Below are 18,618 nucleotides of genomic sequence, written 5' to 3'. Positions count from 1 at the left end.
AAAGTATCTATGTATTTGTATCAGTTATCTAGTACCCATAACACAAGCTCTGCTTAGCTTGGGACTAAGTGGCGCTGTGTAAATTGTCCTGAGATATCATTATTATATGTAAAGAAGATTACAACTTTTAATCTTAATCATTACATAGTATAAAATAAAATCGCTGTCGCTGTCTGTCTCTATGTATGCAAAATCTTTAAAACTACGCAACGGTTTTTTAAAATAGATAGAGTGATTCAAGATGAATGTTTATATGTATAATACATGTACACCCGTGCGAAGCCGGGGCGAGTATCTAGTAATATTATAAAAGCAAAAGTTTGTGAATATGGATGTATGTTACTCACGCAAAAACTATTGAACGAATTTTGATGAAACTTTACAGTAATATAGCTTATACATGGGCTATATATTTTTTGAATTAACTGTAATAATGTTCTGTATTTAATATATACAGACTATTATTACAGTACAAAGTTGAGTAATTGAGTGAACCGTTAATGTACGATTCTACGTTATAAAGGCTTGGTCTTATTACAATTAAATGTGTCTTGAACCCGCCCTTTTATTATTTTGTAATTCGCTTTGTCACAAGAGTCGAGGAGACGAGAGACGATGGTAAATGGTAAATTAGCGGCCGCAAATAGCGGACGAACTGCAATTACGCTCTTCGCTGAATAATAAATACCTAACGGGTAAGGTTTTGTACGTGAACTTGGAGTTTATAGCGCAACGGGGTAAAATGCAAATTGAGGGTGAATTGAGAGGCCAACAGACTTGTGGATCTTTAAAAAACGAATCAGGAGCCATACTAAACTGTTGAAATTAATCCGGAAGAATTTGGTAGGCTTGCTCCTACCATTTTAAATGATAATAATAAATAAATAACCCTGGATAATTTACACAGCGCCATCTAGACCCAAGTTAAGCTAGATAAAGCTTGTGTTATGGATACTAGATACAAATACATAGATATAATTATTTTTTTCGTAAATACATACATACGTAGAATACACCCAGGCTGATACAAACAATCATACTTATGAAGATATTTATTATATTATAGAGTGATATTTGTGCCGTGCGAGGAATCGAACCCGCGACCATCGGATGTAATGCAGTGTCCTAAACCGCTAGATCACCGAGGCCATCATTTTGGATTTAGATGTACACAATGTAATGTGAACATATGAATTGTTAAGTTTTTAGACAGTTTTATTTAATGTTTTGCGCTAACGGAGCACAACTGTTGAAGTGATATGATGATAAGGTCAGGCCAGTTAGCCCATCGTAGTAAATTCACCAGGAATTTATCACTATGGTTTCCAAGGGGAACAGTGTGGAGGTCAACCTGATATGGTATATTACTAATAATAGGGTCGACAGTCCACATTATATATTATTAAAGTCCAATACAATATATATATTTAATACATAAATATCAAAAGATTATATAAATACAACTATACTAGGAGTACAATGATGAAACTAATCATATAATGTTATTGAGGTTATGCGATTGGTACCTTTTCTTGAATGAGCCGATAGAGGGACTTTCTTGAATATATAAAGGAATTCCACAGTCCCAATCACCTTCCGCATCACATACAATCCCCTTTCCCGGACTTGTATAGTAAATAATAGTGGAATTAAACAAAATAACTTAATCCATTAAGAAACTGTACATATGTCACATATTTAAACCGGCAAGAAGCAAGCTCTGGAAGCTATGTTTATGGTTTATAATGAGATATCAATGAAAAGATCAAAATCAAGATATCTTTATTCATGTAGCTCTATTACAGATGCTTATGATATGTCAAATCTACCGTCAGTTCGGAATGATTTCGAGATGAGAAGAACTAACAAGAAACTCAGTTCGTATTAAAATTCATATTCAAAATATCTTTATTCATGTAGGTCTATTACAGACTCTTGTGATATGTCAAATCTATGATGATTTCGATGTCAAATCTATTCAAATTCATATTCAAAATATCTTTATTCATGTCTATTACAGACTCTTGTGATATGTCAAATCTACCGTCAGTTCGGAATGATTTCGAGATGAGAAGAACTAACAAGAAACTCAGTTCGTATTAAAATTCATATTCAAAATATCTTTATTCATGTAGGTCTATTACAGTTGCTTATGATATGTCAAATCTACCGTCAGTTCGGAATGATTTCGATGATAAGAAACTGCTATTCATTTCAAATTCAAATTCAAACTCAAAATATCTTTATTCATGTAGGTCTATTACAGACTCTTATGATATGTCAAATCTACCGGCAGTTCGGAATGAATTCGAGATGAGAAGAACTGATTTCAAATAAATGTTGTACATGTTTACAATAATACAGATTCATTCTTAAATTTGCATATGCTATTGCAAAAGCAAATAGTCTAATCAGTGTTCGTAAACCGAACAGACTAGTCCCCACAAGCAGCACCCGTTCACGATTATGACGGATGGGCCAGCCATCATTGCACCCAACCATATTAGAGCACATTGACCCGGGCCACCACGCCGCCACAAGTTTGAATTTTACAGCGAGCATGACTGTTTAAAATCATAAAGAATTATTTTTAAATTCAAATTCAATATGGGAATGAAATACAGTGTATGTACTCGTAACACTTTAGCCCTCCGGAATGAAGATACGTACAGGTACATGTCATAAAAAAAATGGCATATGTAATTAACTCTGTTAGAACATTTCAAAAGAACAGTCATCTAATCTGCGACATCAAGAATTCCAGACGTTATCCTGATTTTGTAATATCCTTGCCGGCGGCGTTGCCTCTTATCCTCGTACCAGACCAGAATTTAAATAAGTGCACAATGTACGAACAGGGGGAGATGGGGGCGAGTTCGGATCCGCTCTACCTCTTATCGTCTCGCGTCAATTTGTCCCACGTCCAATTGTCCCGCGTCGTGTGCCAGTGTCGTTGCTCTACTGTTTTTTTTTATCTTGGAGACTTTGACATGACGTATGTTGCCAGCTGTTTAAATTTTAAAATATGGTTATAACGCTACTGGAAATTAATCTAAATATATATAACTCAAACGTGACTGACTGACATAGTGATCTATCAACGCACAGTCCAAACCACTGGACGGATCGGGCTGAAATTTGGCATGCAGGTAGATGTTATGACGTAGGCATCCGCTAAGAAAGGATTTTGATTAATTCTACCCCCAAGGGGATCAAATAGGGGATGAAAGTTTGTATGAAACTTTGTCAATATTAAACCGATCGGGCTGATACTTTGCATGCATAAAGCTACTATGACGTAGACAACCGCTAAGAAAGGATTTTGATAAATTCCACCCCTAAGGGGATAAACTAACGCGAAGCCGCGGACAAAAGATAGTATAATGATAATAATCTCAGGACAATACACGCAGCGCCATCTATATCTATATTGCCAGTATTTAAAATTTTAAAATATGGATGTGGCACTATCGGAAATATTATTAATCTCAATACACACAGCTCCATCTAAACCCAAGTTAAGCTAGCTAAAGCTTGTGTTATGGGTACTAGACAACTGATATTTATAAATAGATTTCTTTTTTCGAAAATACATACATATTGTACATAGAAAACACCCAGACCGATACAATCAATTATACTCATGAATATAAATGTTTGCACCATGCGAGGAATCGAACTAGCGACCTTCAGAAGTAAAGCGGTGTGCTAAACATCTAAACCACCGAGGCCGTCTAATTACCAGGGTTATTTTTTATTAAAATTAATTGAAGGGCATGTTTTTCACCCAAACAACTAGGGTTAGGATTATTAAATAGGGATTACTGCTTAATGCTCAGGGATCACTTAGTATTACACATAACAGATTTAGATAAAGTATTATTGAATATCTTTTGACCGCCTTTTGTGTAGCACATTTATAGAAAGTTTTTTTTTGGAAATATCTTTTGTGAATATATAAAGTTATTTATATAAGTTATATAAGAATATAAGAATTTACGAGTATATAAAGTTATTTTTTGTATATATTTTTCTGTGCACAATGAAGATAACTATATTATTATCTATACATATAAATAAAATTGGAGTTTCTGTTTGTAATATTGAAATAACCGTTTTTACTACATACATATGAATATAAATACGGTACACACAAAAAAATAACATTGTTTACAATTTTTATCTGTCCGTCTGTCTGTCTGTTTGTTCCGGCTAATCTCTGAAAAGGCTGGACCGATTTTGAAGGGACTTTTTTTGGCAGGTAGCTGATGTAATAACTTAGGCTACTTTTATGTTTAGTGAAAACTTTTATTTTAGAAAAATAAAGTTACGAAGCACGCATACGGAGTCGCGAGTACAGCTGGTGTTATAATATAACTTTTAAATTCAGGAGGTTTAAGTGAAGAGGTTCAGACTTTGAGGTTATCAATTAGGAAACTTACTAATATAAATAGTCAATGGTACTTTCAAACTAATTAGGAATACTGTTACTAAAATATCTGGTTTTGAAGTTTTGAAAACTGCATGGTCCTAACAATAGCTATAGCCTGTGACGTGACCACAGACAATTTATAATTTCTTATTACTTCATGTATATTTTAGTCTATACGATATTTATAATATGGATCATTATTATCTTAAATTAAAGTAATAAATAAAATATATATTATTTATTTTTATATAAATTAAAATTAAAACCAAAACACAACTTACAAGCTGACGGCGTAGTTTCAGATACCACGCCCACGCAGAGGACTTTTTACAGTCCTGTTTATCTATGATTTAATGTTTATTTTTTTTTATAGCCCTTCGACAAATGCTATATCGGGGCAACGGCGGAGTTGGACGAAGAACGTGTGTTCTGTGGACAAATGGCAGCTATATACTTGTTCGGGGAGGCGCTCACTACACACCAAATATGCGCCATGCACAGACTCGGCCCTGGCTATAAGGTGAGATTTTACAAGTCCTACCAGCAGCATATCATTGCTATTTAATTTTCTTGTAATTGAAATTTAAAGTAATATATATATGTTTAAATAATTTCTATAATCAATTAATTTCTAATTAACTCACATTAGAATAATAATAAAATCTTTAACTTGTTTATTGTAAATTTTCCTGCTAACCCTGGACACAGAGTCAATTCCGATTCGACAATGAGTGCAACATCAGTTTGCCGGACAACCATAAAAGGGTGAGCGAGACGGCCGCTCCAAAGCTTGACAACGCTGAAATCCCGCCCATCCCGCCTGATCCCGTCGATATTGCCATCCCGCAACCCCTCGAACCCCAGTCTATTGATAGCGCTTCGCTAAACGAAGATACCAAGACTTCAGACACAGGAGAAGCATGCGTAGTTGTGAAGGAAGATGCGACACCACGTGGGCGGCGAATGGCCGACGAGGCGCGCGAAGTGGCCGCCGCGCATGCGTCCCTGCTCGTAGATATTGAAGCATGCAAGCGTGTAAGCATGCCGCGCTCGCTATTATATATAGTTTTCTACGTTTGTCATGCTTGGTTTTGTCTGTCGGGAAATTTGATCGTCTGATTCGACATGTTTGTGTATTTGTGAATCAGAAGACCAATGTTTCCTTGCACCTGCTAAATGTCGTTATCACCTACATTATGTAATGCCGTTGTGCTGTTTGTGTGTGTGGCCCAGGGTCAGTTCAGGTTCGACGCGGAGTGTCAGACACCGCTGCCGACGAGTGAAGTTCGGACAGACCGATACGGTGACCTGGTCCACGATCCCGCGCAGAACGTTCATGATGTAAGATGTTCGGTTGTAAAACCAAATGGGTTCTTGGTTGGGCAAATGTTGGTCTCATTGATATGTTCTAACTTTCTCTTCTAACTTTATGGTGTCCTGATAGTTGGTAGGGTTTGGGTACGGTTGTACTTACATATTGATGTCCTGCATGCTATATGTATCTACGGAACCCTTGGTATACTTTTAAAATCAATCTGTTATTGTAATCTAAGGGTAACCAAACTAACAGAAATTTTAGTTATAAAATTAGTAAAACTTGAAAGAATAATCTGAATAGTTAGGACAATCAATTGAAAATTAAAAACTTTTTAGTCGCCTTAAATAAATAAAAATCTTGCGAAGTTTTCGGTTTTATAGTTCACTATACAATAGAGACCCAGATCCAGATTATATTTCCAATGAGCGAAAATGAGCGAACGAAATTTTCTATCTATCTCTACCACTCTATTCGAAGGTATTAATTACTCTAAATATAGTATTATGATGATAAGGACAGTTAGCATAATTACCGAAACAGTTACAGTTGAGCAGTTATTTAACCGAAGTAATAATAATAAATGTAAATCTTCTTTAGCATATTCAATCGACACAGTTCTGCTTGGATAACTAAGTGGAATTGTATGATATTTTAATATAATTAAGCAATATAGTAAGTTTACATATACCAGGCAGTCATAACCAATAGCAGGTTGCATGCATACAATAAATAGAATATCGAACATTTTATTTGAGCAGCCCGCAAACCGCCCTCGGCAGGCCGCACCTCGCCACCGCTGAAAAGTTATTTATTGCTCCCGGATTGTACAAGTTTCAGGTACAAAGTCACAACTTCATTAGTCCTAAATAAATAACTGGGTGGGGCCGCAGCGGCTCTGTTGTCGACCCGAAAACACGGCAGGTTTGTTATTCGACAAACGATTAACTTTTTTCCTTCACAAATAACCGACGACACTGACCTTCGCTTAATTATTTAGGGATCTTTGGACTATCCCGGTTATGTGGCATTTCGACGTGGATGTTTGCCAAGTGAGCCGGGAACTAGAACAAACAACCTAGTGTCCACTGCCGACGAGGAAGTTTGCCCTTTAAATACAATCCGGAACGCAACTCTCAGACAACTCTTTAGCAAATCCCGCACAGAGGGCGCCGTGTTATTTGTTGCCACTCGCTACCCATTTTCGGCGAATACTCCACCGTTCTCTGGCTCTTGTTTCCCGCAAAGGAAACTGTCAAAGAAATTTTCCTTTCCTTTTGTTCTCCGAGAATAACTGTTACAAGTATTATAAATTCTTTGAAAGTTCCCACGGCACGGATCTAAATATAAATGCAGATTATATTTCAGATGAAACGCTAGTACTTACTGTGAGTGTGCCCGGAAAGCAAAATATGAACGCTAGCACCGGTTTTTATATAAATATGTACAGACCACTTAGAGAGATGTTACAAGTAAATTGTAGTGGGCGTTTGTATCACAAATTCATGTAACTGTGCCATATATCATGTGCGAGCTCGGCCTGTGTTGTATCAGTGCCTTTGAGACAGTTAAAATATTCACGAACCGCTACCTGGGGCCGCTTCTCTGGTATTCAAACTGTTTTGCTTTTAAATATTTATCATGCTGACGTTCCCAGGGCTGTGCCGCGGTGGAGGCAATCAAAATATACATAATTTCTCACTGGCCACCCCCCCTGGCTCGATTGCTTCAAGACTTTCACGAGAAGTCGCTAAAGGAGTTTTAAACGTTACGAAAAGTTTTAAGATGTTCAATCTCGTTCAGAATCATTCAATAAGAAAGCCGTCCTTTGAGTTAGGATATCTCTTCTCGACTTCATCCACTTTATTCTTTCCAATTCCGTGAGTGCTAGGATTCAGGTAAGTCTTTATATATACGATACATTGTTTCGGGTCCTACTATTATTATATTGATAAAATATAGTGTCAAAAACCTAGACATTAATGTAAATATTTTTATTTTTCACGTAATAACTGTAATTTAAATTGCTGTAGTCAATTTCAGAGCGTTACCTGTAACTTGTTATTATGCACCTTAAGGAATTTAAAAAAGTAGCACATAGTTTCTAAAATACTACTTTAAATTGTGCTTTATGCTTATAAATACCTGATAAATGTAAAAACAGAAAGGTCTGCGTGCCTATCTCAGTTGTTTCAACCACAAAGCACTTCGCTTTGTAATGTGAGTTTGGTTGAAGGCAGTGAAATTATAGTATAACGCCTGATTTCTTAAGGGGGTCTTCCTATGTGACGGCCTGTTTTTTAGGGATATTTTAGGATTTTTTTTATACGACCAGTAAATATTTAGAGCTTCAAGTTTTTTATCATTTATTAACACATATTTGGACAGTATAAATATAAAATTTCAGCTAAAAATATTCAGTCAAACTAGAGTTACAGCGCTCTGAACACCCCCGCCTCGAAAAAAAGAGCTCCCACTTCCTCCACGATTCCGGCTGATCGGCTTATCTGAAAAAAAAAAAAACGGCGTTTTAATTTGTAGGCTTAAAAGCACGGAATGACCTATAATCAAATGAATATAAAAAAAATTGGATTTTTGATAGACATTTGAAATAAAAGTTGAAAATTAGGCGTTTTTTTTTTTTTTTTTTGCTATAAAAAAATCGAAGTTTTGAAAATTTTCGATTGATAATAGTTCATTCCATGCGTTTACATATATTGAGTGTGCCCTGTAAATTTCAAGTAATTCGGTCCAGCCGTTTCTGAGATACAATGGAGGAAAGTTTGAAAAACACAGTTTTGAGAAAAACGCGTTTAAAGTTTCAAGTCCGTTAAAAACTATTAAAATATCAACTTACTCTCAATCGGCGATGCCTGGTCCATAGAGTATTCCTTCCTCTTCCTCGTGAAACTCTTTTAAAGCAGATTGTTCAGCTCTTGAGTCAATCCTGGCTTGTTTAACGACATCACTTACGCGCCGCTCAGAGCGTAAGATTCGCTTTTCATCCCGTTTCTCATATTGGGCTTCACGACCAACAGGGCATCCCATAATCGACATAACTTTTAAAATACCTTGAAAACCTTCATTAAAGATAATAACTGCTAAGTAGCTAGCAATTTCAAGAACTTTGGGACCAGAATGAAGATGTTTAGGAGCGAAAGTCCAAATCAAAGAATTCAAAGATTCGTTATTGTTTTGTGTCTCTGCTCCTAAACAACGAATTAATAATTCGTCTTTCGATAAATCTTCGAAAACCGGTTTGATAGCTTCTTGGACTTGCGGAATTAGAGGTGGTTTATCGTGATGAAATTGGTCCAGTTCATTATTAGCTTCAGCCTTACGCCATTTACACCAACTGTCTTCGCCTTCTGGACAAAATTGATGCTGAGGGTTTTCATCAGAAGAACATTTGTGATAGTACGTTGCCCAAACTTCCTTTCTCATATCTTCAAGCGAATCTGGATGGCGTCGAATTGCTAATCCGTAGAATTTTGTAATTTCTTAGATAACTTTATCAGTAAGTTTACCTGCTCCTTTTCCTCCTATTCCTTTATTGGTTTTATCCTTTTTAAGTCTGTAGAAACGTGTCTAAACTTGTATAAACAAATATATTAATAAAAGGGAGGCCAGGTATAAAGCCGACGGTACACAATAGGCCCGGTCTCTAACTGCCAACTCACCGCTCCGAACCGCTCTTTCTTTTACCTGCTGTATCTTTAAAACGACTTCGAATTTTCTAAAATCGCTTTACTACCGTATTCTAGACATGTTAAGGGAGCAATTTATGAAAAAAAAAAAAACGATTTTTTCAACCCATCACATAGGAAGACCCCCTTAAGATGTCAATGCATGAGTGATATCCCAAGTGTCATTTAACGTTATTATGTGACTATTTGATGGTAAATCCATGAAATATATATTATATTATTTTGTTTAATTCTGCCACAATTTGCATGTGTAGGATCACAAATATTCGGTGTGGAAACTTGACTACCGTTACGACCTTCTCTGAAGCTCGTAACGGTAGTCTAGTTTCATCATCAAGTTGCTAATTGTAGCTTAATTGTTGAATTAAACAAATTAATATAAATCAAAATAACACCTAATTCGATTAAATGTTATTATGTGACCTGTGAGCCGTTGGGCACCTTTTTTTTTTTATTGGGTTGTTTGGGCTATTGTCAGATGTATAGCACCTGTAGCACTGCGACCTACATAGATCTATTGTGCTCGCCCTTTTCAGAGTTCGCTACCTAGACCCGTCAGGGACAAAAATTGAAGGATATTCTTAGGAGCGATCGTTTTTATCTCCTCGGGAAAGAGTGTAAACTTTCCAAAGGAGATATTTCGTTTATGCATGAGTGGGCTACAACCACATAGGATGTGAAGCGGCGTTTCCTGTTCAGTTTGGCAGAATCTGCAGATACTTGTCGTGCATAGGCCTAGTTTAGCCATATGCTTGTTTAATTTGCAGTGTCCTGTGAGGGCCCTAGTCATCATGCATATGTTGGTTTTACTCAATAGCTGGCACCTTAGAGCCGTTCTTATATTTAGACGACGGTTATCGCTTACCATGTGGGCGGTTAGCTGGTTCAATATTGCAATTACATAAAAAGTAAACAATAACTGTATTGCTAACAATATTTTGAACTCTTCGTAGCCAACAAAGAATTCAGTTTTGCATAACGCCGAAAAATTCAATACAGCCACAACATCTAAAAATATAATTTAACTTCATTTCTCTGTGGGTGAACCCGCGTTGTTAGGTCAGAGGTCGACACGACTTGTAAATGTCATCAGAACTTTGCCAACTGGTGTTGAAAAATTAATTAGGTACCTTCGTATAGCAATATTGTTAATGAAATGGCGTCAATTAGACCCTTGATTTTCTTAGTAAGTATGCTCAGTCTATGCAGATTTTAGGTATTTTGTTCCGATCTGCATTTCTGAGCGAATTCATCTGCCGTGGGAAATCAAAAATATTCAACAAGCGAGCCGTCCCTGCTTCGCATGGATGCATTACAAATCTTGAATTTCTCGACTTGTTCTATACTATAACACGCATGTATTATACATATAAACGATCCTCTTGAATCACTCCATCTATTGCTAAAAACGGCATTAAAATCAGTTGCGTAGTTTAAAAGATATAAGCGAACAGATAGCTACGGCGACACAATACACAAAATTTTGGAATTATTTTTGTAATGTGACGTTAAATGCAGTTACCGAGGTAGTTTTTGTCCTAAATCTTCTGCGTTAGTACCTATTTTACCTATTTCAGCTTGAGAACCTTAGTTTAGTGGGATGAAATGTGTTTTGGTTTAAAAATATATGTTAAACTATAAAATAACACCTTAGTTCTCCAAAATGGCAACGTATTGAGGTTATCACAGGCATCATTGATGATTGGTTGCCTATATAGGGATGTCAAATACACAAAAATTTTAAAGTTTTTTCGTAACATGGAGTTAAATTTGCAGTTACCGAGGTAGTTTTTGTCCAAAATCTTCTGCGATAGTACCTCTGTCTCACCATATTTAATTTTCTGAGAACCTTGCTTTATTCGGATAAATGTGTTTCGGTTTAAAAATATAGGTTAAACTAAACTATTATATACCTCTTAATATACACCTTAGTTCCCTAAAATGGACAACGCAGTAGGGGTAGCACAGACGTCAATTGATAAGGTCAAGTTGTGGTGCTGAATTGCAGGTGACTGTTGCCGTTCACCAACAGGTTGGTCGTCAATTTCTTTACTATTACATTTACATATAAAAAAGAACTTAAACATATACATATAATTTAAATTCAAAATATCTTTATTCATGTAGGTCTATTACAGACTTATGATATGTTAAATCTACCGTCAGTTCGGAATGATTTTGAGATGAGAAGAACTGACAAGAAACTCAGTTCGTATTCTTTTCAAATAAATGATGTACATATTTACAATATATATTGAATGAAATAGGGACGGTATATATCAGGATATCAGAAGCAAAACACGACTTATCATCATTACATAGTATAAAATAAACTCGCTGTCGCTATCTGTCTCTATGTATTCTTAAATCTTTAAAACTACGTAACGGATTTTGATTTGATTTTTTTAATAGATAGAGTGATTCAAGAGGAAGGTTATATATTGTATGTACACCCGTGCAAAGCCGGGACGAGTAGCTAGTAAGGTTTACATTAAACTCAACAGAGCATCGCTTCAAATTGACACTTCCTGCAACTTGTTTAGCTTGTATAAAACCGGGTTGAATTACGACAATAACTTTGTAGAGTTTGAAAAGTTTAAAACTAAGACGTCCGCTTAAGGACGATAAGTTATTATTATCGTCTTTAAGCATAAGCACCTTATTATTATAGTACCTATGTATTTATATATTTTTGTAAATTTGCCTATTTACTGTAATTTCATCCTTATGTAAATTAGGGTATTTATTATCTATAATAATAATAATAATCTCAGGACAATTCACACAGCGCCATCTAGACCCAAGTTAAGCTAGCTAAAGCTTGTGTTATGTGTCCTAGACAACTGATACAAATACATAGATAATTTTTTTTTTTTTCATAAATACATACATATTATACATAGAAAATACCCAGACCGATACAAACAATCATACTCAAGAATACAAATGTTTGTGCCGTGCGAGGAATCGAACCCGCGACCATCGGTTGTAAAGCGGTATGCTAGACCGCTAGACCACCGAGGTCGTCGATCTATGGACTAATGTTCATAATAATAATAATAATATAATAAACTTTATTGGCCAATAAAACACTTTTACATTCAATACACATTACGGCGACCACACACTAGACATGCAAGTCTGTATCGTGTGTTTCAGAGGATATCATTAGACAGAATTGATATGTTAAGTGTTTGGATGACTTTAATGAAACAACTTAACAATATCGTGCAACACTTATGGCGTTATATTACAAAGTATATATATAATAAATAAATATCTATAAATAGTAATAAATATAAAATATATTTATACATACAATAGATATACACATATTAAGTACTACTGAGGCTTTATGTAATGTTTATGATATTTAAGATTAGTTTATATAAAACTAGCTAATTACCCCGGCATTGTACATGTATTATAGATATAAACCTTCCTCTTGAATCACACTATCTATTAAAAAAAACTGCTTTAAAATCCGTTGCGTAGTTTTAAAGATTTAAGCATATATAGGGAAGGACAGACAGCGACAGCGACTTTGTTTTATACTATGTAATGATGAATAATATTATTTGCATCGCCAACAACTTATCTCTGCACAACTCATGGTTGACTGGTAGAAAATGCCATTAGGTGTTAAGTCCGTATATACTACTTATGTACGACGTACATTGAAGTTATTTGAATGAAAATTAAAAAAAAATAAGTATAAATTCTCTTCATTACATAGTATAAAAGAAAGTCGCTGTCGCTGTCTGTCCGTCCCTACGTATACTTAAATCTTTAAAACTATGCAACGGATTTTGAAGCTTTTTTCTTTTAATAGATAGAGTGATTTAAGAAGAAGGTTTATATGTATACTACATGTATACCCGGGCGAAGCCGGGGCAAGTAGCTAATTTTTAATAAAAAGTTTACTTATTTTTTACTATATAAAGGTACAAAGGATTTGGAGAATAAATTTTGTTAATCTAGATAATAAATAACCTTAATTAGTTTACCTTCTTAATATTTTTACCAGCTGGTTCCCCTGAGTACATCTGCTTTTACGATTTAAAAGATAGCCTATGATCGTCTTCGGGATATAATCTATCTTCATGCCATATTTGTTTAATATCCGACCAGCCGTATAGTAGGCAAAAGTTAAAAACAGACAGTTACAATTACACATTTATAAATATTAGTATTGATTAAAAACATAGCTTAAATATAAGATCTAAATGTTTTATTTTTAAAGTTGTCTTTTGAAGTAAAATTTTAGATCGCATTACGTTATTTGTGATGAACAAAAGAAATATTAAACATAAGAAATAAATAATCCCGGATAATTAACATGGCTCCATCTAGTCCTACAGTAAGCAGAGCTCGTGTTATGGGTACTAGATAACTGATATAAATATTTAGATTTTTTTAATACATACATAACACACATAGAAAACACCCATCTGATAGGTACAAAAATCATACTCATAAATACAAATGTATGCACCAATTGTCTATAAATACTTAAATATTTTATTTGTACATAGAAAACACCCAGACGGATATAAAAGATCATACTAATGAATACAAATATCTGCGTCGTGCGAGGAATCGAACCCACAACCATAATCAAAGGAAGTAAAGCAGTATCGTAAACCGCTAAACTACCGAGGCTGTCATTGCACACCATTAAGCGAAAATTTAGCTAATGGGGTCATTTATTTTTCTGTTAGCACTTTAAAGTCTTAGCGTTTCGAAGTAGACTTGCAGACTGATGTTGCATTACTGGAGTTAATCTAAGTACCCGAGAGTGCACTTTAGCTTCCACCGCGGCAGTCTGCGGCGTGACTTGCGGGAATTTCATCTATACATATAAATAAAATTGGAGTATCTGGTTGTAATATTGAAATAACAGTTTTTTACTACATTCATATGAATATAAATACTATACATACACCAAAATAACAATTTTTTACAATTTTTCTCTGTCTATCGGCCTGTTTGTTCCGGCTAATCTCTGAAATGGCTGGACTGTATTTGAACGTATTGCCCCCGTAAAAAGGAGATATATAGAAATAGAAATAATCTTTATTCAAATAAACTCATTACAAGCACATTTGAATAGTCATATTTTGATTCTACCACTCATTCGGAATGCAGATTCATCACAAGAAGAACGAGCAAGAAACTTGTGTGTTGCTCTTTTTAATAGATGTTTTTTTTATATAAATAATTACAGTATAACAAGTAAGAGGCATGCGATAATCAACATAGAAATCGCTACGCACTCATTATTAGTGTAATCAGATAATATTGTCAGTGCTATGTATTTAAAGTTTTTCTATAAAAACATTATTATTGTTAACGAATTCTTCAATTTTATAGTAAGGTTTTTTGCAAAGGAACTGTTTTATTTGACATTTAAATCTTTTTTCTGGCAGATTTATAACAGACTCTGGTATTTTATTGTAAAACCTTACGCAATTTCCATAAAACGAATTACTAACTTTAGCCAAACGACATTTAGGTAAAATCAGTTTGTTATTGTTACGTAAGCTTTTATTGGTGCAATCACTAACTGTTTTGAAACTGTCTATATTTTTCCTGGTATAGATGATATTTTCATAAATGTATTGAGAAGCAACGGTGAGGATATTTGATTCCTTAAAACACTCTCGTAATGACTCCCTGGAACCCATACCATAAATGGAGCGAATGGCCCTCTTTTGTAAAGTAAATATTGTATTTATATCAGCTGCTTTGCCCCATAACAAAATACCATACGACATAATGGAAATAGCTAAAATAGACAAGTTTAGCCGTTGCCACGTCTGTTAATTGTCTAATTCTTCTTACCTTATAAGCGGCAGAACTAAGTCGACTCGCCAATTTAGTAATATGAGCACCCCATTGCAACTTGGAATCTAATGTGATACCTAAAAATACAGTTAATATTTTGTTATATAAAACATAATAATATAAATAATAATAATAATAATACAATACAAATATAATCATGATAACATCAGTATGGATGTATGTTGTTTACAACTACAAAACAACCCTAGAGTTTCATGGAAGGCTTTGTTGGGGAGGATACCTCCCCGCGACAGAATTAGGGAGATAAATAAGATCATTACGAAAACAAGTCACTTTTAAGTCATAAAACGGATTTCGTGTTAACATTTTTCTTTTTGTCTATCTCGAAAGACAAGCAAAAGGAACCCGAAATGAGTTTGTGCGTTTGTACGATTTTGCTACTAAACATATTAACGGATCTTAGTGAAAGATGAGAAGATAAGCTATGTCAGGTGAAATTACATATGCCTGTTATATTAAAACTAACGAAGTTACATTTATAAATTAGTTATATATTGTTTATATAATGTAAAGTTAAATAAGCCAAAGGCTCGCCTGATGGTAAGTAGCAACCGTATATATAATACATGAACAGCGCATCACATCACGTTATCATGTGATACCCATGATACCACTAATGCGTCGCTATTACAGAGAACTCAGATGCCATGTCCCTTATCCTGTAATTTTACTGCCTAATCTGCAGAGCCTGTAATGAAAATCCAGCTTACAAATCGAGCTACTTGGCAGCTGAAATAGTCACCTACTAGCTTTTGCCCGTGGCTTCGCTCGCGTTAATATATCCCCTTAGGAGTGGAATTTATCAAAATCCTTTCTTAGGTGATGCCTACGTCATAGTAGTTTATGCATGCAAAGTCTTAGCCCGATCGGTTTAAAATTGACAAAGTTTCATACTTTTTTTTCATCCCCTATTTTTTTCCCTTGGGAGTAGAATTAATCAAAATCCTTTCTTAGCAGATACGTCATAACATCTACCTGCATGCCAAATTTCAGCCCGATCCGTCCAGTGGTTTGGACTCTGCGTTGATAGATCACTATGTCAGTCAGTCACCTTTGGGTTATATATATTTAGGCTACTTGCATTACCTCTATTAGTGATCGAATTCTGGCCGTTTTTGAGACTATAACCATATTGCAGTTTCAATTGCAAGAAGAGAAGGGGAAGGAACGCTCCTAGTAGTAGCGGAATTGTACAAAATAAGTCTAGAGGTCTACGCAGACGACTTTTTAGAGACTATCTCTATACCAGATGCTACCTCTAGCTATACCAGATGCTACCTCTTATTCTGTAATTTAATATTTGAAGTTCTCGAGTGTATTTTTTTTTATGATGTAAAATCTCCACAAAGGTAGTCTTCCCGCCGGAAGACGAAGAGGGAGAGGTGTGTGTGGTAATTCCTACTCACTAAAAAACCAAGCCAGAAAAAAACTAAGATCCACCGATGACGGAGTCTGGAGTCATGTTAGCATTCTACCGGGTCTCTCCCAGGCCCCAGCGTAGTTGAAGAGCAGGGTAGGCGCACCTTTATGCAGCAACGTGGCATTTTTTCCAAAAAATGTTTAAAGGGGTCATTGACGTGCCATCAAATAATTTTGACTTTCTGATTATTTGGAAAATAATAATAATAAATACTATCAAAACTCTCTATGAAATAAAGTAAACAAAAGAGAGAATTGCTGTAAAATTTGTGTGACTACTGTTGCTGCAGGTTAGATGACAATTTTTTTTTTTATAACACGGGACAAACAAGCATGCGGCTCACCTGATGGTAAGTGATTACCGCCGCCCATGAGCACCCGTAACACCAGGGGAATTGCTAGTAGGTTGTCGGCCTTTTAAAAAGGAATAAGCTCTTTCTTGAAGGTTTCAATATCGTATCGGTTTGGAAATACCATTGCTGGAAGGTGATTCCACAATGTGGTTGTGCGAGGCAAAAAGTTATGTCAGGCTTGTACGATGTTACTTTTAGCAAAATGCATGCTGAACTGGATTCATCTGTCAAACGGTTTCTAACCAAGTTTTTAATGTTATTCATCTCTGAAAATAATGACTCGCAGGCATAAGTACGTGAAAATATTGTTAAAATAGCATGAGCCAGCTTCTTCAAACAGTTTTATGATCGACGACGTGCCCAAAATATTGTGTCGCGTGCCGTTGGTTCGCTTACCCTGTTGTAGGGCATACCTCTACTCGTTTGTTAGGGCCACCTATTTCACCTATCACGAGTGCAACCCTAGCGTACATAACACTTAGCTACCGTCCGGTCTTATAATGTAACACGGCTTTTAGTGGCTCCGATTACAAACGCGGGACGTGTAGTGCGAACGTTGTGGGAGGGTTGACCTCTGTAGGGTTGTGTACTGTTGCAACGTTATTGATATGTTCATTTAACGTTAGATATAGACGTATATAAGTCATAAATTTTATAAACTGTCTTTAAAAAAGTAATCCAGTTGAGTTTCTGGCCAGTTCTTCGCAATTTAATCTATATACTAAATTGGAAGATACGGAAAAGAATAAACAAAATTGAAAAAAAAAAACGGTTGAGTTTCTTGCCAGGTCTTCTCAATTGAAACTGTATACTGAACTGGATGGTAAGAAAAATATTAATACAAAATACTTGACGTGTATAAAGGGCTAAAATATCGTATATAAATAAATGATTTTTGATTTAATTTAATTGGATAGAAAGAAAGTCACCTATATCCATACTTAATATTACGCGTAACAAAGGTGGAGTGATTTCTAAAAGAGATCTCTACAAGTCAATCTAACATAGCGTAACATAGGTGGTAGTGAGTGGGCAACACCGCAAATAGCAGTATAATGTTAAAATCATATCATGATCATTTAATTGAATTAGTGCTAATTGGTAGTTTGTATTACACACTTAAACTTAAAAATGTAAAGTAAGAATAAAATTATTTAAAAGAGCAACACGCAAGTTTCTTGCTCGTTCTTCTTGTATTGAGACAGCTTTCCGAATTAGCGGTAGATTAAAAAAAATGTAATGACTATTCAAAAGTGCTTCAATGTAAGTTTATTTGAATAAATGATTTTCTATTCTATTCTATTAAAATTAATCATTTAATACTCAACAAATTAAATAATATCTTACCTATATCATTATAATAACATACACAACAATATATAAAATATTCGTAAACATTAATTATTTAAACGTTAATCAATTATGTTTGGACTTACGACATTTGGTGACTATTCACTAACTATAATAATAATTAATTGACATATTCGTATAAGAATGAAATAGTTTTATGAAAATCACTATACA

The 18,618-nt window shown here is 35.0% G+C and overlaps 1 protein-coding gene across 1 annotated transcript in view; it reads left to right on the top strand.

Annotated features, from left to right (window-relative positions):
- LOC131845205 (neurobeachin) overlaps positions 1–18,618 on the top strand; it is a 508,146-nt gene that overhangs the window by 445,363 nt on the left and 44,165 nt on the right. Inside the window, exons 8-10 of the mRNA XM_059194246.1 lie at positions 2,717–2,870; positions 4,806–4,952; positions 5,666–5,773. Coding sequence (XP_059050229.1) covers positions 2,717–2,870; positions 4,806–4,952; positions 5,666–5,773 — 409 coding nt within the window. The remainder of the gene's footprint in view (positions 1–2,716; positions 2,871–4,805; positions 4,953–5,665; positions 5,774–18,618) is intronic.

This window comes from Achroia grisella, unplaced genomic scaffold (assembly GCF_030625045.1).
Source record: "Achroia grisella isolate CSIRO2021 unplaced genomic scaffold, CSIRO_AGI_Agris_v1 utg460, whole genome shotgun sequence".
In the NCBI taxonomy this organism is placed as follows: Eukaryota; Metazoa; Arthropoda; class Insecta; order Lepidoptera; family Pyralidae; genus Achroia; species Achroia grisella.
The sequence above is the reverse complement of the archived record's forward strand: the minus strand, read 5'-3'. Positions and strand labels throughout refer to the sequence as shown.